Source organism: Bombus huntii, chromosome 4 (assembly GCF_024542735.1).
Source record: "Bombus huntii isolate Logan2020A chromosome 4, iyBomHunt1.1, whole genome shotgun sequence".
NCBI classification, from domain to species: domain Eukaryota; kingdom Metazoa; phylum Arthropoda; class Insecta; order Hymenoptera; family Apidae; genus Bombus; species Bombus huntii.
In genome coordinates, this window is record NC_066241.1 from 8,146,544 (window position 1) to 8,170,091 (window position 23,548).

Sequence of the window (23,548 nt, forward strand, 5' to 3'; positions counted from 1 at the left end):
ACCGTTCTGCTCGGCAGAGCGACATCGAAACACCGAGTGTGAACGAACAAATGATATTTCCGTATTATCGTCGTTATCGAGAAACAATAGGTGTCACGTTCCATGCAGCCAATACCGAAGGTCGGTCGCATGTTTTTCGCGAAATTTCGAGAACGACGTTGAACTCACGTATTTTCTAGCAATTTCACGTTCGATCATTCGATTCCCTGGGATAAAACCGCCAGACCTGCATTCATCACCGCGAATGCTGTTTTTTATAGACGAATGCGCTGTGTCGGCATGAAAAAAAAAAAGTTGAAGGTTGTTTAATGTCTCTCTCTCTTTCACTCCTCGGCTCTTTTTTTCCTCTTTTTCAGAGGCTGTCTCGATTTAGCTCCCAGGAGGTTAAGCGATACGCCTAGATATACGACGCGTCGATACGAGCAAGTGCATTGAAGTGGAGTTTTTGACGGATTGCCGGCAAAGAATTCGACTATTCCTCCGTTTACGACATTAATTTCAAATAGATATGAATATCGATCTTTTCTCGTTGCTAGACATATTTATTTTCCTTATCGCCTGCCAGAAATAGCGCTGAATTTTACGTCCGAAGAAATACATACGAGTCTCGTAAAATTGTCGACGATCTACGTAAATGATAATTAATATCATTGATACATGTATATAGAAATTATTTAGATGAAATAATATAATAATTGAGTTTCCTTTTCCAAACGTTCGATTTGTACAGAAATGTAATACACACGTAACACGATGCCGCAAACCAACAACTGTATCGTATCGTTGTACTAGTGATTTCAAATATAGTAATCGCAGAACGATTTTAATCTTAGGCTTCCAGTGGTACAGCGTAAGTCTCTAGTGAAAACCACAAAAGCCCGACAATATTGATTAACGCCGGGAATTCCTTTCACCATCGCCATTACTTTTACTTTAAACGTGACAAAGAGTACCTCGGAAGAAGATAAAAAACGCTTTATCGCGCAAAGCATTCCCTGATAATTTAAATACCTTTAATCCGAGCCACTTCAATCCTTCCGTTGAACAGGCAATTATTCTTTGTATTTCGTTAATTGCAAGAAAAGGAAGAAATTAGAGAGAATTATACATCTGTTTACTCAAACAGAAAATTTCTGTAACGCCTTAGAAACTACCGACGACCGCTTTACCACTGATATCCTATTTCACTTTTATTGTCTATATGTAGTGTACGAATAAAAATAATTGCTAAAAATTAATTATCAAATACCTGAATAGTTTTCTATGGTCGCAAGTAATTACGATTTAAATATCCAAGTTAACCGTACTACTTCGAATACCGATTCATAATGTACTGGCGTATGTTCATTCGTCACTTGCAAGCCAAATGATATGCAATTCGTGGGTCGTGCGACAATGTTAGAAGTAATAAAACCTTGAGTACAATACATTCGATAATATTATCGACTACGCTTATCACACTTAAACAATTTTTACTGGCTATTCAGCAAAGTTTTAGTAGCGCACTATTATTTTTAGCAAATATTGAAACAATGCCTCGTAATATTTAATACACGAGACGAAATAAACGTTAAAATAATCAAACGTAAATTCCACATAGCGAACAATGTGACATTGATACGATAAATAGATTCGAAGTTACGGGGAAGCGAACCAGAAGCAACCAGAGCTTTCGTGAAAAATGGTAAAAATTTCGTTGGCCGTGCGTGACCAGAGTCCAATACAGCGGATCGTTTCCTCGAATTTCCTTTCGCCTTTCAACTCCGTCTTTCTGTCTTCCAAGTACACGTCGATTTCTATAATCCTGTTTCATAGCCTCGCCGCAATATATTACGATTAAAACGATACATTCTGGATTCGATCCGTTATCTCACCATTCGCGTATTACAATATTGATTCTGTTCGAGCCACGACGAAATGAACCGTGAATAAAATAAATTCGAGATTTGATTTTCCAACCAGTGAATATCGAAGGTGGTACGAAGTAATTTCCAAGCGTATCGCTGATTTCGTTAGCGACGGAATCCTTAGAACTGCAGAGGAAATCTTTCCTGTAGAACAAGAATTCCTTCGGTAACTTTATCCCACTGCGTTCCCTTTCATGAAAAATGGGATGGCAGAACTGCTGCCTGGGTAGGACAGAAAATTAAACTAGGATAATGTGCTGTTGCTCCATTCAAATCCATAAGACCATTCTTTTACCTTTCTCTCTAAAAACGCCATTTTCTCGTTCATTCGATTCGATGTACGACGAATGGTCACGTCGAACTTAAAATCCCTCTAAAGCGCTTCAAAATCAATTCCCGGCTTTATGCATTAAAAATCCAATTTGAACGCGTGCTTCGCATAGTTCTATAAATAATTTACGGAAAGTATCGTATATAACACGCGTCGATGAATTGACGCGTTTTAAAGCGATAGTCATCGCAAAGTTGTTAAAAAGTGATTTATATAACGTTGCTTCATCGAGCAATCTTGTTAGTGGCAGGCAAGTGTGATCGAGTTTGCGCGAAATCTGCAAGTAAATTGAAGAGTTCAATCAGACAGACCAATGAAAACCGATGGGAATGATAACGAGCATTTTTCTCAATTATATACTACGCTGATATATCTATCGTATTTACGGTTAAAACCGACCCGATCGCTATTGTTTTCCTTTTTAACGATACTTCTATGTTTCGTTGCTACTGAAATATATAAATTAATAGGATGGAATAACGCGCAGGCTAGATATATATTAAATTAAATAATCAAGCGAAGGATCGATTGAGTTCAAAGTGCAGGACATTGAATCAAAGAACCAATAAGAAAACGTGAACTGCAGATGACATCCATGCTAGTAAGGACAATGAAAATTCTTTATCAAGGAACTTATCGTTTCTTAAATAATATCGAAAGCAATTCACGTTTACGCATCAATTATCGAAATTCTGGGAAATTATAACTTGATCGAGATTCCAGACTAAATTTAATTACGGTAAAAAGTTTCAAAGGCTGACAGACATGTAATTTGTAAGATAATAGAGCAGCCGCCGATAAAAGACGGCTGTGTCCTAATGGAATGAAGTCTCACCCATACCAAGGAAAAGATGCACAGTCTTGTAGAAATTCAGCTGACGTTTCATAATCACAACTTTTTCTAAAAATACTTTCTGTCTGTTGTGACGAACTACATTAATTCTTGGAAATACAACAGGATGTTTAAAGGAACTCGCGATTAAGGACAGCACCAGGTTATGTCTAAATGAATAATTTCCGCGCCCTTTGCGCCGGCAAGCAACGAACGAGATTAGCAAGCTAATTAGTCAAATAACGTAGCTCGTCCAAACGCGCGATTAATTCTCGAAACGTTCAACTTGTTAGAAACGATCTGTCAACCACTCTGGATCGATATTCACATTAAAACAAACCGGTGTATATCGAGCCACTCGTAAGTAACATTGTTCTCCTTATTCGATAACTTTGTGCAGTTTCGAAAAAGGACACAACGACGCTTCACGCGTAATTCACAGATCGTCTGATTAGTTTTGGTAAAGCGTAATGTCAAGTTTAAAAATGTAGTTGCCATCCTTTGTATTTCCATAGCGAAACGAGTAAAAGGCGAAGGAGATTACGTTAAGGAGATTAAATGTATTCGCGAATAAAAGCAATTCCTGTGCACGCGTTTCAAGGGCACAAAGAAAATTAGAGTGGAATGGAAAGGAAGGAAAAAATAAGAGGAAGGAAGGAAGCGACGTCGGTAAAAGGGAGAACCGGCAGGATAAAATTGCTGAAGGTGAGCGAACAGTAAATCTCGCGGTACTGCGTCACGACGACGAGACGATTTGCAGTCGGCGCTGCCACTAATTGCATGTCAGCCCCAATGTTTTGCGTTTTATCTGACCGGCATGTCGCTCTTGCTATCTACCATCCGTTAACTGCCGTGTGAAATTCCACGGTGCAGAACCGTGTGTCCCTCGCTGCTCGAAACGCGGATGCTCCACCGAGCCCACCATCAACGATTTCATTCGTTATTGCACGCCGTTTAAAGAACAAGATTTTTACGATCTCTTCGTATGTTCTATACTACGATACTTCGATAGTGTTGCGGTATTAAAGAACGCATCGTTGCGTTCACATTTTCGGGTAAACCATAAACGTTTAATAGATCCGTTCTGTGCATCTGTTCTTCCTTTTTTTCCACGCTTCCTTGTCTGTTCTTCCTTTTTTCAAACCTCTCTCTTTTCTTTTTACCGGTCGAGAAGAATATTTGTCGAAGCTCGTACGCCATGTACGCAAGGTTGTGACGTGTTGTAGGCCTGTACAATAAATCGTTCAATTCAGGCTATTGTAGCATGACGTATCATGTGACTCTAGGGCGATTGCCTAGGCAGAACCATCGTTAGTATCGGATATCGATTATGTATGGGGTACCTTTCACGTGAAATTTATCACTCAAAAAGATGAATTTAGCTGTGTTCTCGACTTATGATCGTTGCGAGATAAGCTACGAACAAATTCGATACGCGAGCAAAATGTTACGATCAAAGGTGTATATAACAGCGTAGACAAAGATCGGTGTGATATTGAATCGTTTCATGTAGACTACGAAATATGAGTGTCCAAGGCAGATATCAAGTACGTTACTCTGGCCGTTTTTCGAAGATTCGACGATAAGTCGATTATTGAGTTTTCCACGATAAAACGGTATAACGAGAAGGAATACGACTTACGTATTTCCTTGTTTTTTATGGGCTGACGAAAATTAAATCAATCACGTAGAAAGCCTTAACTTTTGATATGTAAAACAGAACCTCGCTGCTAAATTCTGTAGACGCGTTCTTATTTTTTATACAGGAATCCCATCAGCTGAGTCAACACGCCAATTTACCATACGTTCTAGTCATGACCCGGCCTCTTTCGTGGCGCGACTTTCAGACAGTGGTAGGAAATGGAAGGATTAGAAGACTGCGAAGAACGTGGTGGAGGATTTGGTGGAAAACGCAGAACCCACTTAAGGGCGAAAATTTTCGTTGAAAGTCGGCAAATAAATAATTCTTGAACGAGGCATTTCCGCGGAACGAAGACCCACCTTTCCCTAGTACAAACTCAGTTCGGATTCTCTATCCTCCTTTCTAGTTCAGCCAGATCCAAGAGCGACCTTCCTTTTCTCGTGGGACAGCCACCCTTATCAACCATTGATTTACATCTCGAATTGTTCCTGCGGGAACCCGCCTACCTGTCGCACTCCTTCCGTTCCTGTTTTTCTTTGCCGACATTCGGGTGACTTCGTCATTCGACTTTTCGTTTTATCCTCACTTCTGGCTTCTGCACAATACCCTCACCCGTGACCACTGTGCTCTACCGCTTTCATTCCTCGATATACGATTCACGCTCGCTCCTAAATTATGCGATGATACATGTCGGTTTTCACTTCTAATTTCTATTTTTTATGATAGATTAACTTCCAGTGAGCAAGTTTCTTTCGTAGCGGACAAGCTACGTCGATATTCAGTTCATTTTCTTTTTCTTTCTTATTATTCCAGACTCTGAAAATACCCGGAAAAATTCTGATGTATTTATCGAAACCTTTACTACGTCGTACGATCAGATTTTAAATCAAACGTTTGAAATAGTTTTCAGGGAAGATACAAATACGTTTTGGAAAGATTCACAAGCGAAATTTTATTTGAAGCGTAAACAGATTACCTACGAGTGGTTGTAAAAGATGGACTTGTTAATAGGTATGTTAGGTAGTAAAAAATAGTATTTCGCGTTTGAAATAAATCCTGCTTTTTTTCGTGCAGTATATACACACAATGTCGTACAACGTGTAGAGTCCCAAGTTTCTCAATTACCTAACCATTGTTCTTGCAAAAAAATAAGCATAGTTCGATAATCACGGAGTACTTTCAGGAAAATGCGTCGAAACAATGACGACACGGAAAGTTACGATCGAATAATCACCGTGAATAATGAGAAAAAATTGAAACCATTAAAAAAAGAATACACGAAAACTTACTAGACACTAGATGGTAATGGGAAAAATCGAGCAACGATAAACCAGACTATTTTGCTAATAGATTCTTCAACGAAATGAAAAGATCGCAGCCGATACTACGTTTAATGGAGTAGAAATAACGTTCATAACGAGAACTTTGGAAGATGAATCCTCACACACTTTGGTTTTTATAGTGTTCATTCCCAACCCTGCACACTGTACACTGTACATTATCTTTCTTGCGCATTCTCGTTTGCTCGTTAGCACGTACAACCAAAATTACTAAATTCTCTCTCTACCAGAATAATATACAATTAAAACGTAATCAAATTAGCTGAACATATAAACACCGTAGAAATAAAATTGCATGAAGGATACAGTTGGAACGATCGATCCGATTTAATATATAAAGTGAGTTAATATTTTATCGAGTTATTTTTCGCAAACATATTATTCATTTGACGAAACTTCTTAAAAAGCTACTCTGGCTTTATTGGCATGTTTCAAGGATTCCTGACCGATCAAAAGTTAGAAGGCTTTCAAAATGCCAGCTAAAGATTCAAGAGTTTTAGAAGTTTCAAAGTTTCCCAGAATTTCAAGAGTTTTTAAGATTCTCGATATTTACAATACTTTCTGTTCACGATCGTTCCGTGAAATTATTTTCCAAATTTAAGATTACGTGCTCGAAGTGCCCGAGATCGTATTGATTTAGAGGTTTTTAAATTGCTCCCTCGTTAAACACTCGATACGATTAAATCGGCATGCAGAGGTTTAAGAAATTATTTAACGTTTTCGATAGAAATATTGTAATATCTGTTTTATATATTTTACAAACAACAATTTAATTAAACTACCATGTATCGTAATAATGATTAATGCGTTAAAGTGTCTTGGAACTTCTCTTGATTAACAGTTACCGCGGTTTAAACCTCATCGAGTTCATTTGTCATTCAAGCGGTTCAATATGTTAAAGTGTCAGCTTGTCAAACTAACAACGCAACGACTTATCTAATAACATCTGTACTCTATGTAGGCGCAACCATTATACATACGAAGTTTCATTAATCTGTCACATATTCTTTGAACGTTAGATCCAACTAAAACCGCCGGAGGTATACATATACTATAAGACATACATTGCCTGGCTTAAGATCAAACTTAATTTTCAACTATCCGACACATACATCGTATCCGATTTGCGAAAATATGAAAAATAAATCACTTATATTCTCTACGAAACATTCGAACAAACAAAAACAATAATCATTTAATATCACACCTATCAATCATTTATACATACATCAAATGATAAATTTCCTGTATAACTGTACGCATTATGAAGCATCGAATTCATTATACATGTCCCTTCGTGCAGAAGTTAGAAATATTAATTAATAAAATAATTAACAAACTAACTTTATCAATAAAGCAAATTAACCTCTGTACCACTAAATTAATATCATTCAATAATAAATGTCATATGATTTGTAGCCATTACCGATTATGTATATATTAATACCTGCCATTATACTAATCGAATCATTTAACCTGTTTGGTTATCATTTTACCTAATCATTAACCTATTTTCTATACAATTCGTAATACGTCGTTCGTTATTCTGTAATATATTGTTTACTTCTAGGGCTCGCAAAGTACGGCAAAATAGTTGCAATTGCTAGTCAAAGAGGCAACAAATAAAGCGACGATTTATCTTATTATTTACGATACTTCGTTATTCTTTCCGCTTACCGCGTTACTTTTGCAGGTAGCCCCGAAATTCGATTTTCTCTTTCCGCCAACATACCCCCTGACACTTTAACTGTTCGTTGTATCTAGTCGGTACTCTATCTCTGTTTTTCCACGATTGCTTCGCGGATACACGATTAACCCAATAGCACCGAAAGAACGATAGAACAATCAGCAGTAAATATAAAAAGAACGATATAACGTGTTTGGTGACAATTCGTTTTCCACTATTTCGCACGACACGATACCACGTTCGTTGTCGTCTAGTAATTTCTGCGGAACGTATACACAGTATATACAGGATTCTGTGCACCAGAAATCGAAACAGCCGCTACAAATGTTAGTGGCGAAATATTAATGAAAGTCGCATCTAAGCAACTGAAACGTGATTGACTGTTTTCATTAGCATTGTACATTAAAAAATGGAATGTATTAGCCCCAACAGCGGGCACAATTGGAAATTCATCGAATGAAAATAACAAATTCCAAATATGCGTGTACTTATATAAATGCAAACGTCGACAACATGCGTATATCAATAGAGATCGAACGTATCGATTTTACCGAGAATTCATTTTTTGACTGAATATTATACATTATGAAATTGTTTGTAATAACGGCTGAAATAGAACGTTCATTTAAAAACATGTAAATAGAAGCGGAGAAATGAAATACCTGTAACTGAATATTAATATTTTTACGTACTCTCTCGTCGCTGTTGCAAGACAAGGTCGTTTTAAATGTAATTAAATACGCGGAAAAAAGTAAACTAAAATTTATTTAATTAACGTAACATTGTCTAGGAAAAGTCGCGGAAATATTATATTTGAAATTCAGAATAAAATATGTTTCAAGAATTAAATTTTAATTCCATATCTATCAGAATTACATAGTTTTCGCGGTTAGGTCGTATTTGAAAATTGTTCTGCGTAGAAATTGTATTTCATTACGGAATACCTTTGACAATCAAAGGTATTTTGTAATCTTTGATAATAATCCGAATAGGGAATAAGGAATCCGAATAAGGAAAAAAAGGATCACGAGAGAAGTGTTAAGGAAAGGCAAGGAAAACTAATTTGCCTTTACTGGAAATGATTGCATCCGTAGCAGTTGAGTACCGGTGTTTGCTCTCAAGAGATTAAGAGTTACCTACACGGATACTCTGTACTCGCGCGTATATTGGTCTGTCTGCGTGTCTCCATCGGGACACCCGAAAGAAAAGGAAACATCAGACCCACACAAAACAAAAAAGAACGAGTTTCAGGCAGAATGCACCCGGCACGTGTTACATTACATGCAACCATGCGATTGCTTCCCCATTCTAGTTGAACTCGTACTCGAATCCATGGACAAACATCCTCCGACAATCTTGCTGAACGAAAAGGCGTTTCCATCGGGATCCCTTTTCTTATTTACAGTAAGAGACGATTTCTCTCTGAAGTCTTCTTGCTCCGACATGTTGCTTACCTCGTGTAGGATTTATATTTTACGTTAAGAAAGTTCATGGAACGAAATCCCAATTTAATTAAAGGAAAGTTAATCCTTATAAGTTGTGAGAGATAATCGAGAGAGAATGGAAAATTGAAAATCTGAGTGGAACGGGATGAAATCTTAACTGAAATATTTATCATCTTCGATCCAATCAACTTACATTCGCGGAAGTTTTAGAACTTCATTGAACATGCTCTTCTACAATGATATATCACAGAGTGGTGACTGAAAGAGATTCGATAAAGTAGAGCTACATCGGTTCTTTTGAAAGTTACCTTTTGTTCTCAGATAGGAAACTTTCAACTTACTTATACATACGGATGATAAACCTTTCGAATGCTCCAGCACGACAAAATCATAATTTTATTCGCGGTAGACAACGTGTCAAGCGAATGTTCGACAACATTTGACTAAACCCTGGAAAGAAGCAGAAAGCAGAAACAATAAGTTGTTTAATCTTTGTGACATTCGAGTGCGAAGCCGGTAAAAATAAACGTAAAATCCGGTATCGTATAGAGAACAAGCATCGATCGACAAAATAGCGTCGGCAGGATTAATCTACTATTTTACAATAAAAAGTGTTTTAAAAAGATCGAACGCCAGGAAGGTTATTCTTTAAATTCGAACTATGCCTCACCGAAATATCTCGACTAGATCAACCATCAGAAATCGTGAGTTCTTCTATCGCGAGATTGAAAGGGTAACCTAACTCCTCTCCTCCTCCCCCCCTCTCCCGGATGACACACTAAGATGCTATACCCAGACGTAAGAACGCAAGAGAACCTGATGAGCTTCCAGCTTTCCTTCTCATAGAATATAGAACATAATGTGTCCTACCTTGTCTTCATCCTCCGCTATTCTGTCGGCTCTCCAAAGATCCTCCTCGGACACTACACTCTGACATGAAATAACGTCCACCACGACACATATGAAAACAGGACCACGTAAGTGTGAACATGGAATTCTCTAGAATATCTCACTCACGGGCGACACCTTGTACGACGGAAGTAAATACACTGAGCAATATTACGCGCAGCAAGAATTCGTAGACGGGGAAACGACAAGGTTATTTCGTCCGTCCGTCCGTCCCGTCGCGAAACACATTTCTTATTCGATCGAAACAACACATGATACGAAACCACCTCCACGGTGCGTGGTCGCGATACATACGCGGAAAGATTTCGCCAGCTCGCGTCATGTCGCTTCATCGATCGTACTACTAATTATCGATATGTATCGTGAGCTCTGTCGAAAGGGAGACCTATGCGTGCGCATTTCAATGCGCATCTCGACCGCGCAACCAGGCTTTCGGCGGTTTTAATCGAATTTCTATGGGCGATCTTGATTATGTTTGCGCCTCGATACTTCTCCTTTTGTGTCGCAATATCATATCTTACGCTTAAATGCGTCAAGAGTCTTAAATAAAACAGAACCGTCGATAAGGTGTTGGTTACCTCAATCGAATAAATGAAATATCAGAAATCTGAATATAAAAACAAAATTGGTCGTTATTCCTCTCATTATGAGTTCTCTTGATTTCGTTCCTGTTCCAGTTTCTAGGTTCTTCGTTCTCCATTTCTTCGTCGCTACGCAGTGGCGAAGTTGGACGGAACTCGTTATCGGATAGAACGGCCGATTACCGTCTCGTCTCGAGTTCGTCCTCGACTTTTAACGCGATTATACGTTGCAGAAACGCTAAATTGCACAGCGCAACGAGAGTTAACGCCTACGAAAACTGCAAATTCGTACAACGTACCTATGAACAGATAAACGAGCTTACGAAAGATAAAAATGTATTAGGTTCGCGCATGCTGGATGTCGTTTCCTGCAATAAAATTTTAACCATGCTAATCTTGGATTATAAAGAATGCTAACGAATAAATTCTGTGAACGGTCGCCAAATGATAGCCGTTGTTTACAACTGGAATTCTATATAATTGAATAGAAACCTCGAATAAAAGCCTATACACCATTTTGTTCAAAGCTTAATTAAAGTTTGGATTCTACAATCCTAGTCAATCGCTTTAGTACAGATAGATTGTGAATACTTCGTTAGAGAGCGATGTAACGATGAACACAAGAAACACGTTAAAAGCTTGAAACTTATGGGGCAACCTAAAAACCATTTTTTTATAAAATGTACTAAATGTGCCTTACACCCTTATTCGAGGTTTCCGTTTAATTGTCTACTCAGAAAAATTGGAAAGGAACGAACTTTTGCAATAATTTAGTAATATCGCGACAACTTCCGCTCGAATAAAAAATTCCGTTAATATCGGAAAACAATCGTTAAACGTTACGCACGACATTTAATCGATAAAATCACTTAACGGAACAAAGATCTGCACCGCTAAAAAATTCTTGTGTGGAAGGTAACAGACGGTACGTGGTGGCATTTGTATCGAAACGTATATTGATGGAAACATGTTACTAGCTGTTCGAGGGCGAAATAGCAAGAGCTCGAGGAATCAATCGAGACTGAATATTTGAAGCATTCAGAATCTGTAAATAGTCAAAATTGCACTAGCTGTTCAAATAAACTATCTTCTCCGAAACCATTCAAGCAACACCCGATTCCCTAAGCGTCTAACATCGTAAAAATGCGCATACCTTGGATAAATTTACTGCAACGCTGATGCTATAAACTTTGGATTACGCTCGCTTTTCGGGAAAATCTGCTCTTCCGAAAATTCACCGACACGCTCAAACCGAAAGTAATAGCTGTGAGTCACGAGACCACTGCGAAGCAGTGGCTTAAAGTTAAAAATAAATTTAACTTCAACTAAAATGAAATTTTTGTCAACTAAAATGAATAGAGAAGGAAAGAGATAGAGAGAGGATATAACTTGTAAATTATCCACTAACCGCTGGTTATCTTTAAAGATATTGTAGTCTAAAATTCACGGTCAGTCATAAAGACCTATGCTTGCGGTACCGCGTAATTGTCCAATACTGTTAGTTGAAAATTATATGTAATTAATCAAGTGCAACAATTGCAATATTAACACTTCCGATGTTGACGTTATTATAGAACTTTTCTCATCGTTCACCTTCGTGAAATCATTCAAATTGTCCAACTGCAGAGATTCTATTTTAAATTCTATCCGAATCCTATGCGACGAACCCTTTAAACTTGCCTCTACATCGACAGGCGGATACAAGTAAAACTAATTGTTTCCGTATTGTCTTGAAATTACATTCAGGATAATAAACGTTCCCAAATTTTCATCGAGTATCATTCAGGATGCTGGAACGCAGAATAATTTACATCAACCATAGACATTCTACCGGGATAAGAGTATACTACCTACAATATTGCAAACTGGAATGTCTGATGCCGTTGCGTTGTTTCGTAATTCGCGCATAAAAGTAACAGCAGCCGTTACAGTACAAACAACATCGTAGAACATTCTACGGTATATTGTCTTTTGCCTAAGCAGCATAACGCTAAACGCTCGATTATCATAACAATTGTTCCCGTACCGCGATACCATAATTTATGGAAGCAAAAAACGAATCACGATTATTAGCAGGTTAAAAAAGCCGCGCGACAATCCGGGGTTGTGCTATTTTAAATGGGCTTGCTCTTGATTTCTCGCATAACCGAGCAGAAAAGAGAGAGAGAAAAGAAAAGGATCGAACTACACTTCGTTTCGCTAAAAATGTAATGAAGCTACTCGGAGGCTACGATAAAAATTTAAATACGAAGAGAAAAGTGTGTAAGAGTGGGCGAGATTAGTGATCACTCTGGCACTTTATCTCGTAAAAGGGGAGAAGGAAAATTGACGAAGGAAAAGAGAAGTTTACGAAGAACCGGAAAGGTTGAACCAATCGCTCACCTGTTCTAGCAATCGCACACCTGTAAACGTAGCCACTACTGCTAAACCAATCGTCTCGTACGAATCGTTGTTTGGCCAGTTTACGAGCCCTTGCACTCCACGGGTATCGATTACCGATCGCCTCGGCTACCGTTTTCTTCTAATTCTAAAAAATGGACCAGAGACTTTCCGCAAGCTCCAGTGAAAGGTCTGAACTCGTGTGAGAGAATCCTTGATACTGAGAAGAGAATCAACTTTTCGGAAGAATACTCCAGAACTTTCTCGCTCGAAATTCTCGAAAGGTAGGTCGATTTGGCTCGGTTACTCCATAATTACCCAATCTGCTGTATTCTTTTACGAACTAGCTAACGATGAACAGAAATTATCGGCTTTTAGAACGTTTGAACATTTCCAATCCATAAAAAGATAATATTTTTCGCCTTTGAATTCGATCGGACAACGATAAAACGGATCATAAAGAGATCTTCAACTTTTATAGCTAAAATGTATCCTATATCTACTAGTACTCGAAACCATATACCGATGATAAAGAACCTTTGAAAACCTCTGGTTGTAAAAATCGACATAGAATAATGTAACTTTTACAGCCGTTTTACTTTTAGCTATCTTGGCCGACAGAGCCAGGATTCTGCGTGTCTAGATCCTACCGCAATCTTGAAGTAGTAGGAATAGTAGGAATAAAATCCTTTGGGTGATAGAAAAATATATTACTCGCGAGAAAAGCTATATAAGAATACTGTGTAAGAAATACGAAATTTAATACTTTTCTAAAAAGATTAATTTTATATCGAAAGAAAAGCGATGACTATAAAAGCTACTTCTAATCCTTTTAATGCTAATTTTCATCGTGCATTAGAATAATTAGGGGATGAAACAAATATGTTATCGAGTAATAAGTTCTGTCAAATAATAATTATATTTGAATTATTTGAGAAGTTGTATCGTATATTTCGTTGATGTTATTCGGCCAATTTATAGAAGATTGAAAGAAAACCTAAGGAGCACGGTCCTGAACAACGTAATGAAAACCAAAGGAAACCTTTATCCGACCATTTGAACGCCAATTTGCATATTCTATTGACCGTCCCGAGCTTCGCTAGTTCTGTTATTGGTGTAACTTTACCTTTCAAAGTGCTCCTAATATTACACCCCAGCTATTCGACCAACTTCTCCCTAGTCTCTTGAACGTTATACCAATAGGTGGTACGAATGTCCCTCTGCGAGTTAACGTATGCTTACATACCCACCTTTGAATCTAGTGTTCTTTACAATATACTATTCGACCTCGATTATTGGAATACCATTTAAACGAATATTTAATTATTCCAACATTGTTTAATCAACAAACGTTATCGAAATTTTACCAATTAGTTATGCAATTAATTTTAATCGTTGGATTATAGTAACGAAAAATAATTCTTCGGCAATGTTTAAAAATCGATCAAAATGCCCCTGAAATTAGGCAAACTCTCTCAACACGAACGAATGTACAGCAGCTCAAGCATTGGGGTACGCAGTGATTCTCAAACAGCTTATTCGTACAAATCTCAGAGAAAAATGATCTTTTCTTTCCAAGACTATTCTAATCTTTAACCTAAACTGTACAGTCAATCAAACATTTTTCATACTATTAAACAATCAGGTATTTATAAAAATACTTACTTTTCTTCGCTTCTACCTTGTATTTTGCACTATATTATATTAAAAACGTAAGATATAGTATTAGCATTACAAAAGTATACATCATTATATAGTCAAGAAACAATTCTGCTAAAGAGAAATTGTGTATCCTTGACCAACTAGGTGGAAAAAATTTACAAATTGTAACATCGATTACAAGTATTTCGAACGAAGTATTATCAAGTCAGCAGTAATTTTTGTAACTACTGGAGAACTGGTAATTTACTTATGGTTTTCCAATGAGTAACTTGATCGCGATTAAATTTTAACCGTTGCAGTGCAGAGAGTTTCTGCTTCCCTTTCTCTGTGTATGGCACTTTAAGGTACTGTTACAATCAAGCCAGATTCAGCTGATCCTTGCTGTACGCAAGAAATTTCAGCTTAGATTGAATCGCGTATAAATGAATGCCGTGCAATTACACAAACACAGTGTAATCAGCGGACAGTTCGGAAAGTTTAGATTGGTCATAGCTATCTCTCTGCTTATGATTATTACAAGCATCTCTTACTCGATAAGTTAGAGAAATATCAAACTATATCGTCTTGTGATTTTCAACACCTTGTAAGAAACAGATTTGTCAAATTTTACCAATATTTGTCAAATGTATGCATATTTTCATGGAATTTTAGTCTCGTCCACCGTATCTTTTATTTATCTTTTGCGTTATACGTGATCCATATTCTATCTCAAACAAATTAAGTGAAAATCAAATACTCCATGTATATTACAAATAGCTCATTTTTATTTTTCAAATTTATATTTTTATGGATACGATTAAAAAGATATAACGTAAATAGAGATTCACTTTACTTATTAAAAATTATATGAATTGCTTATAACAAGCACTTTACTTTGAATACCATACTACTACTAGTAATAGAATATACTTTTGTACATTATATACATTTTGTCCGCTTTTGCATCTTTGAATTTCACATAAATACATAAAAGTCCACAGTCTAGTTATCATATATGCCTAGTAAAAAGTACATTAACACGAAAGTCGTCCGTCGATGAATTCAAGAATAAAAAGCAATAAAATGTCCAGGAGAAAGTTACCGTCGACACGCTTCGTTGGTTACGAAAGAAAACTCAAAGACACTTCGTACATATTTCAAGAAATAGAATCTGCACAGGCACGGTCCCTTCTAATATTTTTCATAGCAAATTTTAATAACGACTCAGATTCGCTCTTAAGAAACTCGTTATATCGATTCGTCGATACCATAAATGAGTTGGGATAAGCGATAAAAGAAAATACCAAAAAAAAAATAAGATGAATAAGATAAAATAGAATTTATTATTTATGAACATTCAAATGTCTAAACACACACATTATTACACACTAAACGAGGATGACGTGATTTAAAGATGATATCGAGATCCCGATGCGGGACATATGAGTTTAGAAAATATTTTATGGTTTCTTGTCATCATCCTTGTACCAATCCTCACTGTAAAATGGTATAATCGTTTAATTAATCTTGCTTTCTGATCGTTCAAATATTTTACTGTCATACGTACCAGCCGGGGACATTTTCAGGTGCGTCGCATCTTTGTTGTTCCTCGTTATAAACAGTTCCGTCGCTACAGCCTTGTTCGCGTGGTGTTACTCCGTTCAGACAGACATAAAACTTCTGACAGTCATCTGGATGAGCAAATTTAGGATGATCGACAACCATTCCTCTGGTATCGACCTGACTTTCCTTCGGACATTCGAAACCGTCTTTCAACTTCTTGTCTACTACTCCACATCCCTGTAAAGATGAAATTTAACATTACATGTAGAATACGTTGTTGCGAAACATATTAATTTTCATTTACTACGTGTACTATCAAGTTGCGATATTCTCAACATCAAGACTGAAAGAAGAAATATATTACACATGTAAAATATAGGACAACGTTTACCTCTCGTCCAGCGCTGTCAGGCCATACACACGTGCCGCTATATTCGTCGAAATGCAATCCAGTGGTACAGGTAATTTCGATCGCTTCGCCATCGATGCAATTGTAGAAGATGTTACAAACAGATGGATCTGGATGAGCAAAGAAACCATTCCTTCGTGGACACTTCTTGGTCGGTTGAGGTGGTTCTGTAAATATAAAAAAAATATAACGAGAATTAAAAGCACTTTCATTACTTGCCGTCATAGTATCCTGTATGTCAAGGACATCAACCGCAAAAGCCAATGACACGCGTAACATGTCGTACTTGGACAGTTAAATTTTATTCCGACGAGTGTGTTTCCAACACTTGATACAAGCATTTATTACAAAAATATGGAAAATAATCAAATTCTCAAGGACTAGATTTTATTTAATATCATCCAACGAGTACAATTTATGATGATCTTACGTAGTTCCAGACGATCTCCACAATCAACGTTGAATACGTGATCGCATTTGTTCACTTTACGATTGAGAGGATCGAAAACCAATCCATCTGGACAAACCTTCTCCGTGGCAACGCCATCGATGCATTCGTAGTATTTGTCGCACTGCTTTGAATCCTCGTACTGGCCGTCTTTGCTCGGGCAGTTGAATGCACCGTCTATAACAAGTTTCACATAAATGAAAGTTTACTCTCTTTATATATATGTATATATGCGGTAATGAAATTTTCTCCAGTTCTTTTCACGTGTAACGTTTATTTGAGAAACAACCATTTTTTATCCATTTATGCATATATTCGTAAATTTTCAGCGCCGAGGTTGGAATATTTTTCAGTTTTTCTTGACAGTGGAATTTTTACTACAGTAATAAAGTTTAATCCCACATTATTCAATCGAACAATAATCTAAATGGAATATTTTATCACGCGATGCGACTGGGAATTCACGTAGGTGAAAATATCGATGAAAATTCTCAAGTGAAAATAAAGTTTAATTTTAGATTATTTTTGTTAGATAATCGATTAATATTCGCGGCCATTAAAAATCACATAGTGTAGCGATAAATCAAAGAATAATCTAAATGGAATATTTTATCAGACGACAGGACTGGGAATTCACGTAGGTGAAAATGTCGATGGAGTAGCATTCTCGGGGGACTCGTTTTCACTTTGTAAAAATCTGGAATACAAAGAGAGAAAGAAACTGGAACAAATTTCTTAAATTTCTCCACGTTACTTGCGGCATTTACTTTGTAAGATATACCGGAAATCAATGCCACGCTTCAAGAGGCATATAAAGTAGCTTGGCGAGAAGTGCTGTAGCATACGCGAGTTAGTCGAACCAGCCTAACTTCTCTTTCTGTTCCATGAATCTTAAATTCGATCGGCATTATTTTATTTCTTTACGTAATTTATCGGTTTTACATATGTATAGAGACGACAACCACTGCAGATACTTATGCAACTCAGCGAGCAACAGATCTGACATTTACGCTTTAGAAAGTTTAGTTCGACTGTCTTTTACGCGCTCTCCAGGCGAAATGAATACCTTTGGAACGTACTAGAGACACGGATAATTTTTCTCCTCGGGATGGGCGACGAGTTTCAGACGTTTAAATAGTTATGAAATTTTACCGGTTTTACGCGATGATTACGATACCGGAAATTCAGTAGTATTTTAGAAGCTGCGGCAAACCGTGCCGAGAAATTAAGAGAAAGTCTGAGATCTGTTTCAGTGAAACCATTCTTTTCCTTCTCGGTAATTAGCATGTACTCTTTTTGCTTCTGGTTAAAAACGTGCAAAGTAAATTCGAGAAATTTCATGTTTGCTTGAATTACTTTTTGCGATGTTAATTTATAATTTAGAAATATGCAATTAAAAATTATTAATTTCTTCCATTGGTATAAATAAACCGTATAATATCGTATTTGGTATAAAAACGACACGCTCGAACGAAAGTATTTTTATTATTACAATTAATAAAACTACCTACCATTATTATTCAAAATACAGGATCTCAATACTTAATTTAAATATTTGTGTAATTAAGTATAATATTTTTTAATATATACTTTAATAGCGAAGAGAAATATTTCCGTATAATTTCATTGTTTTAAGTATGTCCTTTCAAATTTTGCATAGAAAATTATTAAAATACGATACTTACGTGTTACGGCAATCACAGCCAATATCGTTACAAAAGATTCTCTGATCATATTTATCCTTTATTTTTTCGACTTTGATGGAAGCCAATCACGCGATCTAGCAAAGATTATTCCAAACACTGGTCACTAAAGTATGGTAATCTGTATTTTTTGGTCTTCCTTCGAAATGGTGTCTCCGTCGCGAAACACTGCAGCTCTTCGGCAACTCACCACGGTGTATACCCTGTTAGTCCCCACCACGTGCAATGCTTCGTCCCCACTTTCGTTTCGTTTTCATAGATGGATAACCGTCTAGAATCAAGATTGATCGGAGGGACCACGCGCTTTTACCCTTCTTTCCCTCTTCCAGATACCGTCACCGCTGTTCATCTTCTTCCTCTCTTCTGTGCCGTACTCTCACTTCGACGTCCTTCGCCAACGTTTGCGGAAAAATTAAAATTACAGCGATCTTTACAAATGATCATCGCGTTCCTGGAATGTTTCGAAATCCATGTAACTATAATGCTATCGGTAGTTTGCTTTTCGTAAACTTTGGTTCGCTTTTATTAGATCTGGTTCAAGTAATTTAAAATAAATTTATACATATATGTATTATGTTATAAATTTAGGTGGATGGTAAGCGAACATCGAATCTTGTTAGACAATGTTTGATCTTATTATATCATTCGATTTACGATGTTAATTTCCTCTTCAGGAGATCGGTTACGCTACATCTTTCACTCTCTCCTCTTATGTTTCTTGCCTCTTTCGCTCCATTTCTTTCACCGATGTACTGCGTGTTTTACCTAATTGATAATTCTGGTCGTCTTCTAAATTTAGAAAAACTAGTTTTATAAAATATCGTAGTATAAAATAATTTTTGTTTATTAGTGTAGTTTGAAAGTAACGATATTATTATAGATGGAATAAGATAGTTTGACATGCGACTAACATTGTTGCAAAGTGTTACATAAAATTTCCTCGAATCGATTATTGCGAAAGCGACACTAAATTTAATTTATCACGAAAGCATCACACGTTGACACACTGATCGATCGAGCAGATTTCGGAAACGTTTGCCGTGAAATGCGAAGAACTTTCAGACGATCACTTTCACTGCTCACGGAAATTTACATGCGATTTGAATTCACTAAAGAAAAAGTGACAATACTCACACCGACAAATACGAATAGCTCGAAAGACTATTTTGTTTGTAAAAAGTATTGTACAATTTTTGATACGTACCCGGTAATAAAGAATCCGATAAATGTACTCTGATATAATTATATAGGATGACTTTACACAAAATCTTAAACAAAGCACCAGGAACCGTATTTCTATGATGCTATCGAGAAGTTACGAATACAAATAAAAGTAAAAACTTTCACTCTCGAGTTCGTGTGACAATTTCGTTATATACGTACGAGTATATGTTAACAGTAACAGAATTATGCAATTGTAATTAGAAAATAATTTCGTTCCCATGTTATAAAAAAGAGAGACGTATTAAAAGTGTTTTATTTTCCATGAAATATTTAATAAGTCAGTGAACATTAAAATCTACAGATGAACTTAATCTTAAATCTACGTCGGTGGTTTGGCGCCTTTCCTCCTGCTATGTCCACCAGAAGGTTTTGGTTTCGGTGGTGGATTTTCCAAAGCGTCCAATTCCTCGTCGGTCAATTGACCTTTGTACCAGTCTTTGCTAAAATTCCGTAGAAACATCTGCTTATTATCTTCGTCAGAAAGTAAAACACGAAACGAATATCGAATTTTTGACAATTATTATTTATCCTCGGCAATAATCCACGCTGAACGTGGTTTATCTTATTCGAACTTACCACTCGGGTATTTTCCTCGCCCAATCACATTTTCCAGTGCGTTCGTCAAAAGCTTGACCCAATTTACAACCGCTCCTCCTAGGTATCTCTCCATTCACGCACACGTAAAAATATTGACAATCCTCCGTATCAGGATATCGAGGGTGCGTGGCAGCAACAGACTCGTCTACTTTTGGGCACGTGAAATTAAATAATTCCCTGGAACCGCAGCCTTTTTTCTGCGCCTCGTCGGGCCAATTGCAAATACCCGTTTTCTCGGAGAAGACCAGACCCTCTGGACACGTGATCATATTATACTTTCCTTCCACACAGTAGTAGAACGTATTGCATATTCTAGGATCTTCGTGAGCGAAATAGCCGTGCATTCGTGGGCAATGTGGAGAGGGTTGTGGTTTCTCTGTAATCGAATTTATTTACGGTTAGCAGGGAAATAATTTAGAGCACGTTGTAATACAATTCGATACTCACGTAATTTTGGCCTCTTGCTGCAATCGATTCCGAATGGCAGGTCGCATTTTTCGTGTTGAGGGCTAAAGTCGTTAAACACAAGACCATCGGGACATAGTTTCTCGATGACTTTGCCGTCCCGGCAGTCGTAATATTTGTCGCATTGTTCCGCATCAGGAAAATAACCGTTAGGTTCGGGACATTGATCCGAAAGTTCTTCTTCGTCCTCCTCGTACTCTTCCTCGTCTGCCGTAGGTTGCTGTTTCTTCTGCAACGCTGGCAAAGCCACTTTCCTACGATTCTGCTCGAGTGCCTCTTGCTTCCTCGTTAAAGCGGTGACAACACCTAAAAAATGTCCGATCGTTAAGATATTTACGAATGTTTTTTCTAACGTGTTAGCAAAACCCTTGGCTGCAATTTATTCAACGTTATTCTTTGATATTTTCTTGCAGGAAATTACAAATTTTTTTCTACGTCTTTGCTCTGAAGAAAATGCATATTTGACCTTGGTTTAGAAATAAATTTCATTTCAACTCTTTCTATGCGAAAAGGTGAACCCGTACAATGCGGATGCATTTACGTCGGTAGCCAGGAATAACGAATGAATTTGAATAAAAAATACAAAGAGTAGAAAATAAAAACGGTGAATGGCGAGAGAGGGTCGACTGGTCGGAGTGTTTTCAAGGCAAGACGCGACGTCTTGCGTCCCTGAATAAACGCCGGTTTGTACGTAAACGCCGGTCGACCTCGCGAACGGAAGAAAGCGAGAAAGTGGCTGGTCCCCGTGTGTGTCTGCTCGGCCACAACTTAAATGTCGTTTAATCGCTCAGACCTGTTAACTTTCCAACACTCTATATAGGCTTCGATACGTTTTGAAGATGATAATTTTAGCCGTGCGAGCTTAAATTTATCGTGGAACCATAGTAGACCATGACGAGAAAATGTATCTGCCAATTAATCGCATTGATTGGATTGTATTTATGTAGAGTAGGTAATTCAAAGAGACGTTCAAATAATTTCGCCATGAATTAGTTTACTTTAAAGAGATCAACGACGTTAGAGAAAAATTTACCTTTCACTTTATAGAGAAAAATTGAAAATTCTAGCTGATGGGTATTTTTATTACCGAGAAGACAACTCGATTAAATATCGACTAACCACTAATTAAATTTCCACATCACGCGTCACCGTGATTATCGAAGTAACCCAAGTCGAGAATCTAAAAAGAAGGAATCTGTTTCTTACTTTCCGTTGCGTCTATTTACATCACAATAATATGAAATGCTCTTTACAAAGTGGTAGAAGTCGGACCTTTGGATTGGGCTGGTTGTTGCGAGGTCAAACACAATTCAATTCATACGTCAAACGCAACACTTCAAATATCTCGAAACGAAAAATATACGACACAAGCCACTTTCATAATCACCGGCGTACGTGTGACGCACTAGTTGCTTTCCACAGCTCCGGTGTTGCACATATGCGACGCATTCTAAAATCCGCCCGAATTATCTACTTATCATTTTCTATTATTACATACGCATACGAATATATGTCATATTGTGTAACATGTCGAAAATTTGAAACTTGGCCTGTGAACAACGACTTTTTCCTTAAACGACGGTAGCGAAAGGATTAAATAAGATTTTCGTTCGATTTGTTCGTCAAATTGCAAATCAGCACGTGGTCTAGAGAAATGAAACTTTCTACAAGAAGCTGCAGCGAACTGATTTCTCAACAACAAACGATGGTGTAAGTTGTTTCGTGATAAGAATCGTTGTAAGAAGATAAGAATCGTGTATGTACATATGTAGGACGTATAAATCAAATTATGAATGAATCAGATCATTCAACCAATATGCATGTAAATTAAGGCTACAATTTCCATATTGCGCGTCTATCTCTATACACGATCAGATGTAAATTATTAAGAATCTCTACAGAATAGAATTGATACTATAGCAAACTTATTCTAACAACTAATAGAAACTATAGTAACAGCCGTAGCAATAATTAAATCCACGTCGCTACTTTGTAAGAAGTAAAACAATACTTCGGATAAAGGTCACTAGTCAAACTGGCTGTCATTTTAACAATTATTCTCACGGTGTCTTTCTATCTTACAGTGAAATTCTTTAAGATTCAGGTATTTAGCAAGTTTGAAACAATTTGTCTATAAACTATTGATTTCTGCTATCGAATACGAAAGATTCACGTAGTTACGTTTACAAAACTAGAAAGTTTAAACGAGTGAAAACGCAGTTACACACTTAATAAGGATCGAAACGTTGGTTTTATAAAATTACTCACCGAGACAAATTAGGAGACACAACACCTCCGTCTTCATCCTGACGGAGGACGTGAATATTCGAAAAAAATATAGTCTTTTCGTTACGTCAGAATCAAGTCACGGTTCTTCGAACGTGAAGGAATTGATGACTAGAGACTACTGGGTCGCATCGAGAGGGTCCCAGGGCCTTATATGCA

General features: G+C 37.2%; 3 protein-coding genes across 4 annotated transcripts in view; all 3 read right to left on the minus strand.

Annotated features, from left to right (window-relative positions):
* LOC126865184 (TWiK family of potassium channels protein 7-like) overlaps nt 1-10,443 on the minus strand; it is a 364,862-nt gene extending 354,419 nt beyond the window's left edge. For both annotated transcript variants that reach the window (XM_050617398.1, XM_050617395.1), the window contains exon 1: nt 10,055-10,443. The gene's annotated coding sequence lies outside the window, so the exon portion shown is untranslated. The remainder of the gene's footprint in view (nt 1-10,054) is intronic.
* Nucleotides 10,444-16,018: 5,575 nt separating this feature from the next.
* On the minus strand, nt 16,019-18,995 carry LOC126865182 (protein obstructor-E-like). The gene is made up of 5 exons (XM_050617389.1): nt 18,800-18,995; nt 17,097-17,291; nt 16,649-16,833; nt 16,262-16,494; nt 16,019-16,191 (listed from the first exon to the last, which is right to left on the minus strand). Exons 1-5 carry the CDS (start codon nt 18,846-18,848, stop codon nt 16,155-16,157), a joined length of 699 nt encoding a protein of 232 aa, XP_050473346.1. The 5' UTR covers nt 18,849-18,995; the 3' UTR covers nt 16,019-16,154.
* A 1,265-nt stretch (nt 18,996-20,260) lies between these two features.
* LOC126864994 (protein obstructor-E) lies at nt 20,261-23,529 on the minus strand. The gene is made up of 4 exons (XM_050616981.1): nt 23,372-23,529; nt 21,086-21,409; nt 20,618-21,014; nt 20,261-20,481 (listed from the first exon to the last, which is right to left on the minus strand). The coding sequence occupies exons 1-4, from the start codon at nt 23,406-23,408 to the stop codon at nt 20,361-20,363; spliced, it is 879 nt and encodes a 292-aa protein (XP_050472938.1). The 5' UTR covers nt 23,409-23,529; the 3' UTR covers nt 20,261-20,360.
* Nucleotides 23,530-23,548: the final 19 nt, after the last annotated feature.

Coding starts and splice junctions, on each gene's coding strand:
- LOC126865182 (XM_050617389.1), bottom strand. CDS start 18,848: ATGATCAGAGAATCTTTTGTAACGATATTGGCTGTGATTGCCGTAACA. Junction 17,292..18,799: donor GGCTGTGATTGCCGTAACAC/GTAAGTATCGTA, acceptor AACTTGTTATAG/ACGGTGCATTCAACTGCCCG. Junction 16,495..16,648: donor CTGACAGCGCTGGACGAGAG/GTAAACGTTGTC, acceptor TCATCTTTACAG/GGATGTGGAGTAGTAGACAA.
- LOC126864994 (XM_050616981.1), bottom strand. CDS start 23,408: ATGAAGACGGAGGTGTTGTGTCTCCTAATTTGTCTCG. Junction 21,015..21,085: donor CAGCAAGAGGCCAAAATTAC/GTGAGTATCGAA, acceptor ATTCGATTACAG/AGAAACCACAACCCTCTCCA. Junction 20,482..20,617: donor GCGAGGAAAATACCCGAGTG/GTAAGTTCGAAT, acceptor ACGGAATTTTAG/CAAAGACTGGTACAAAGGTC.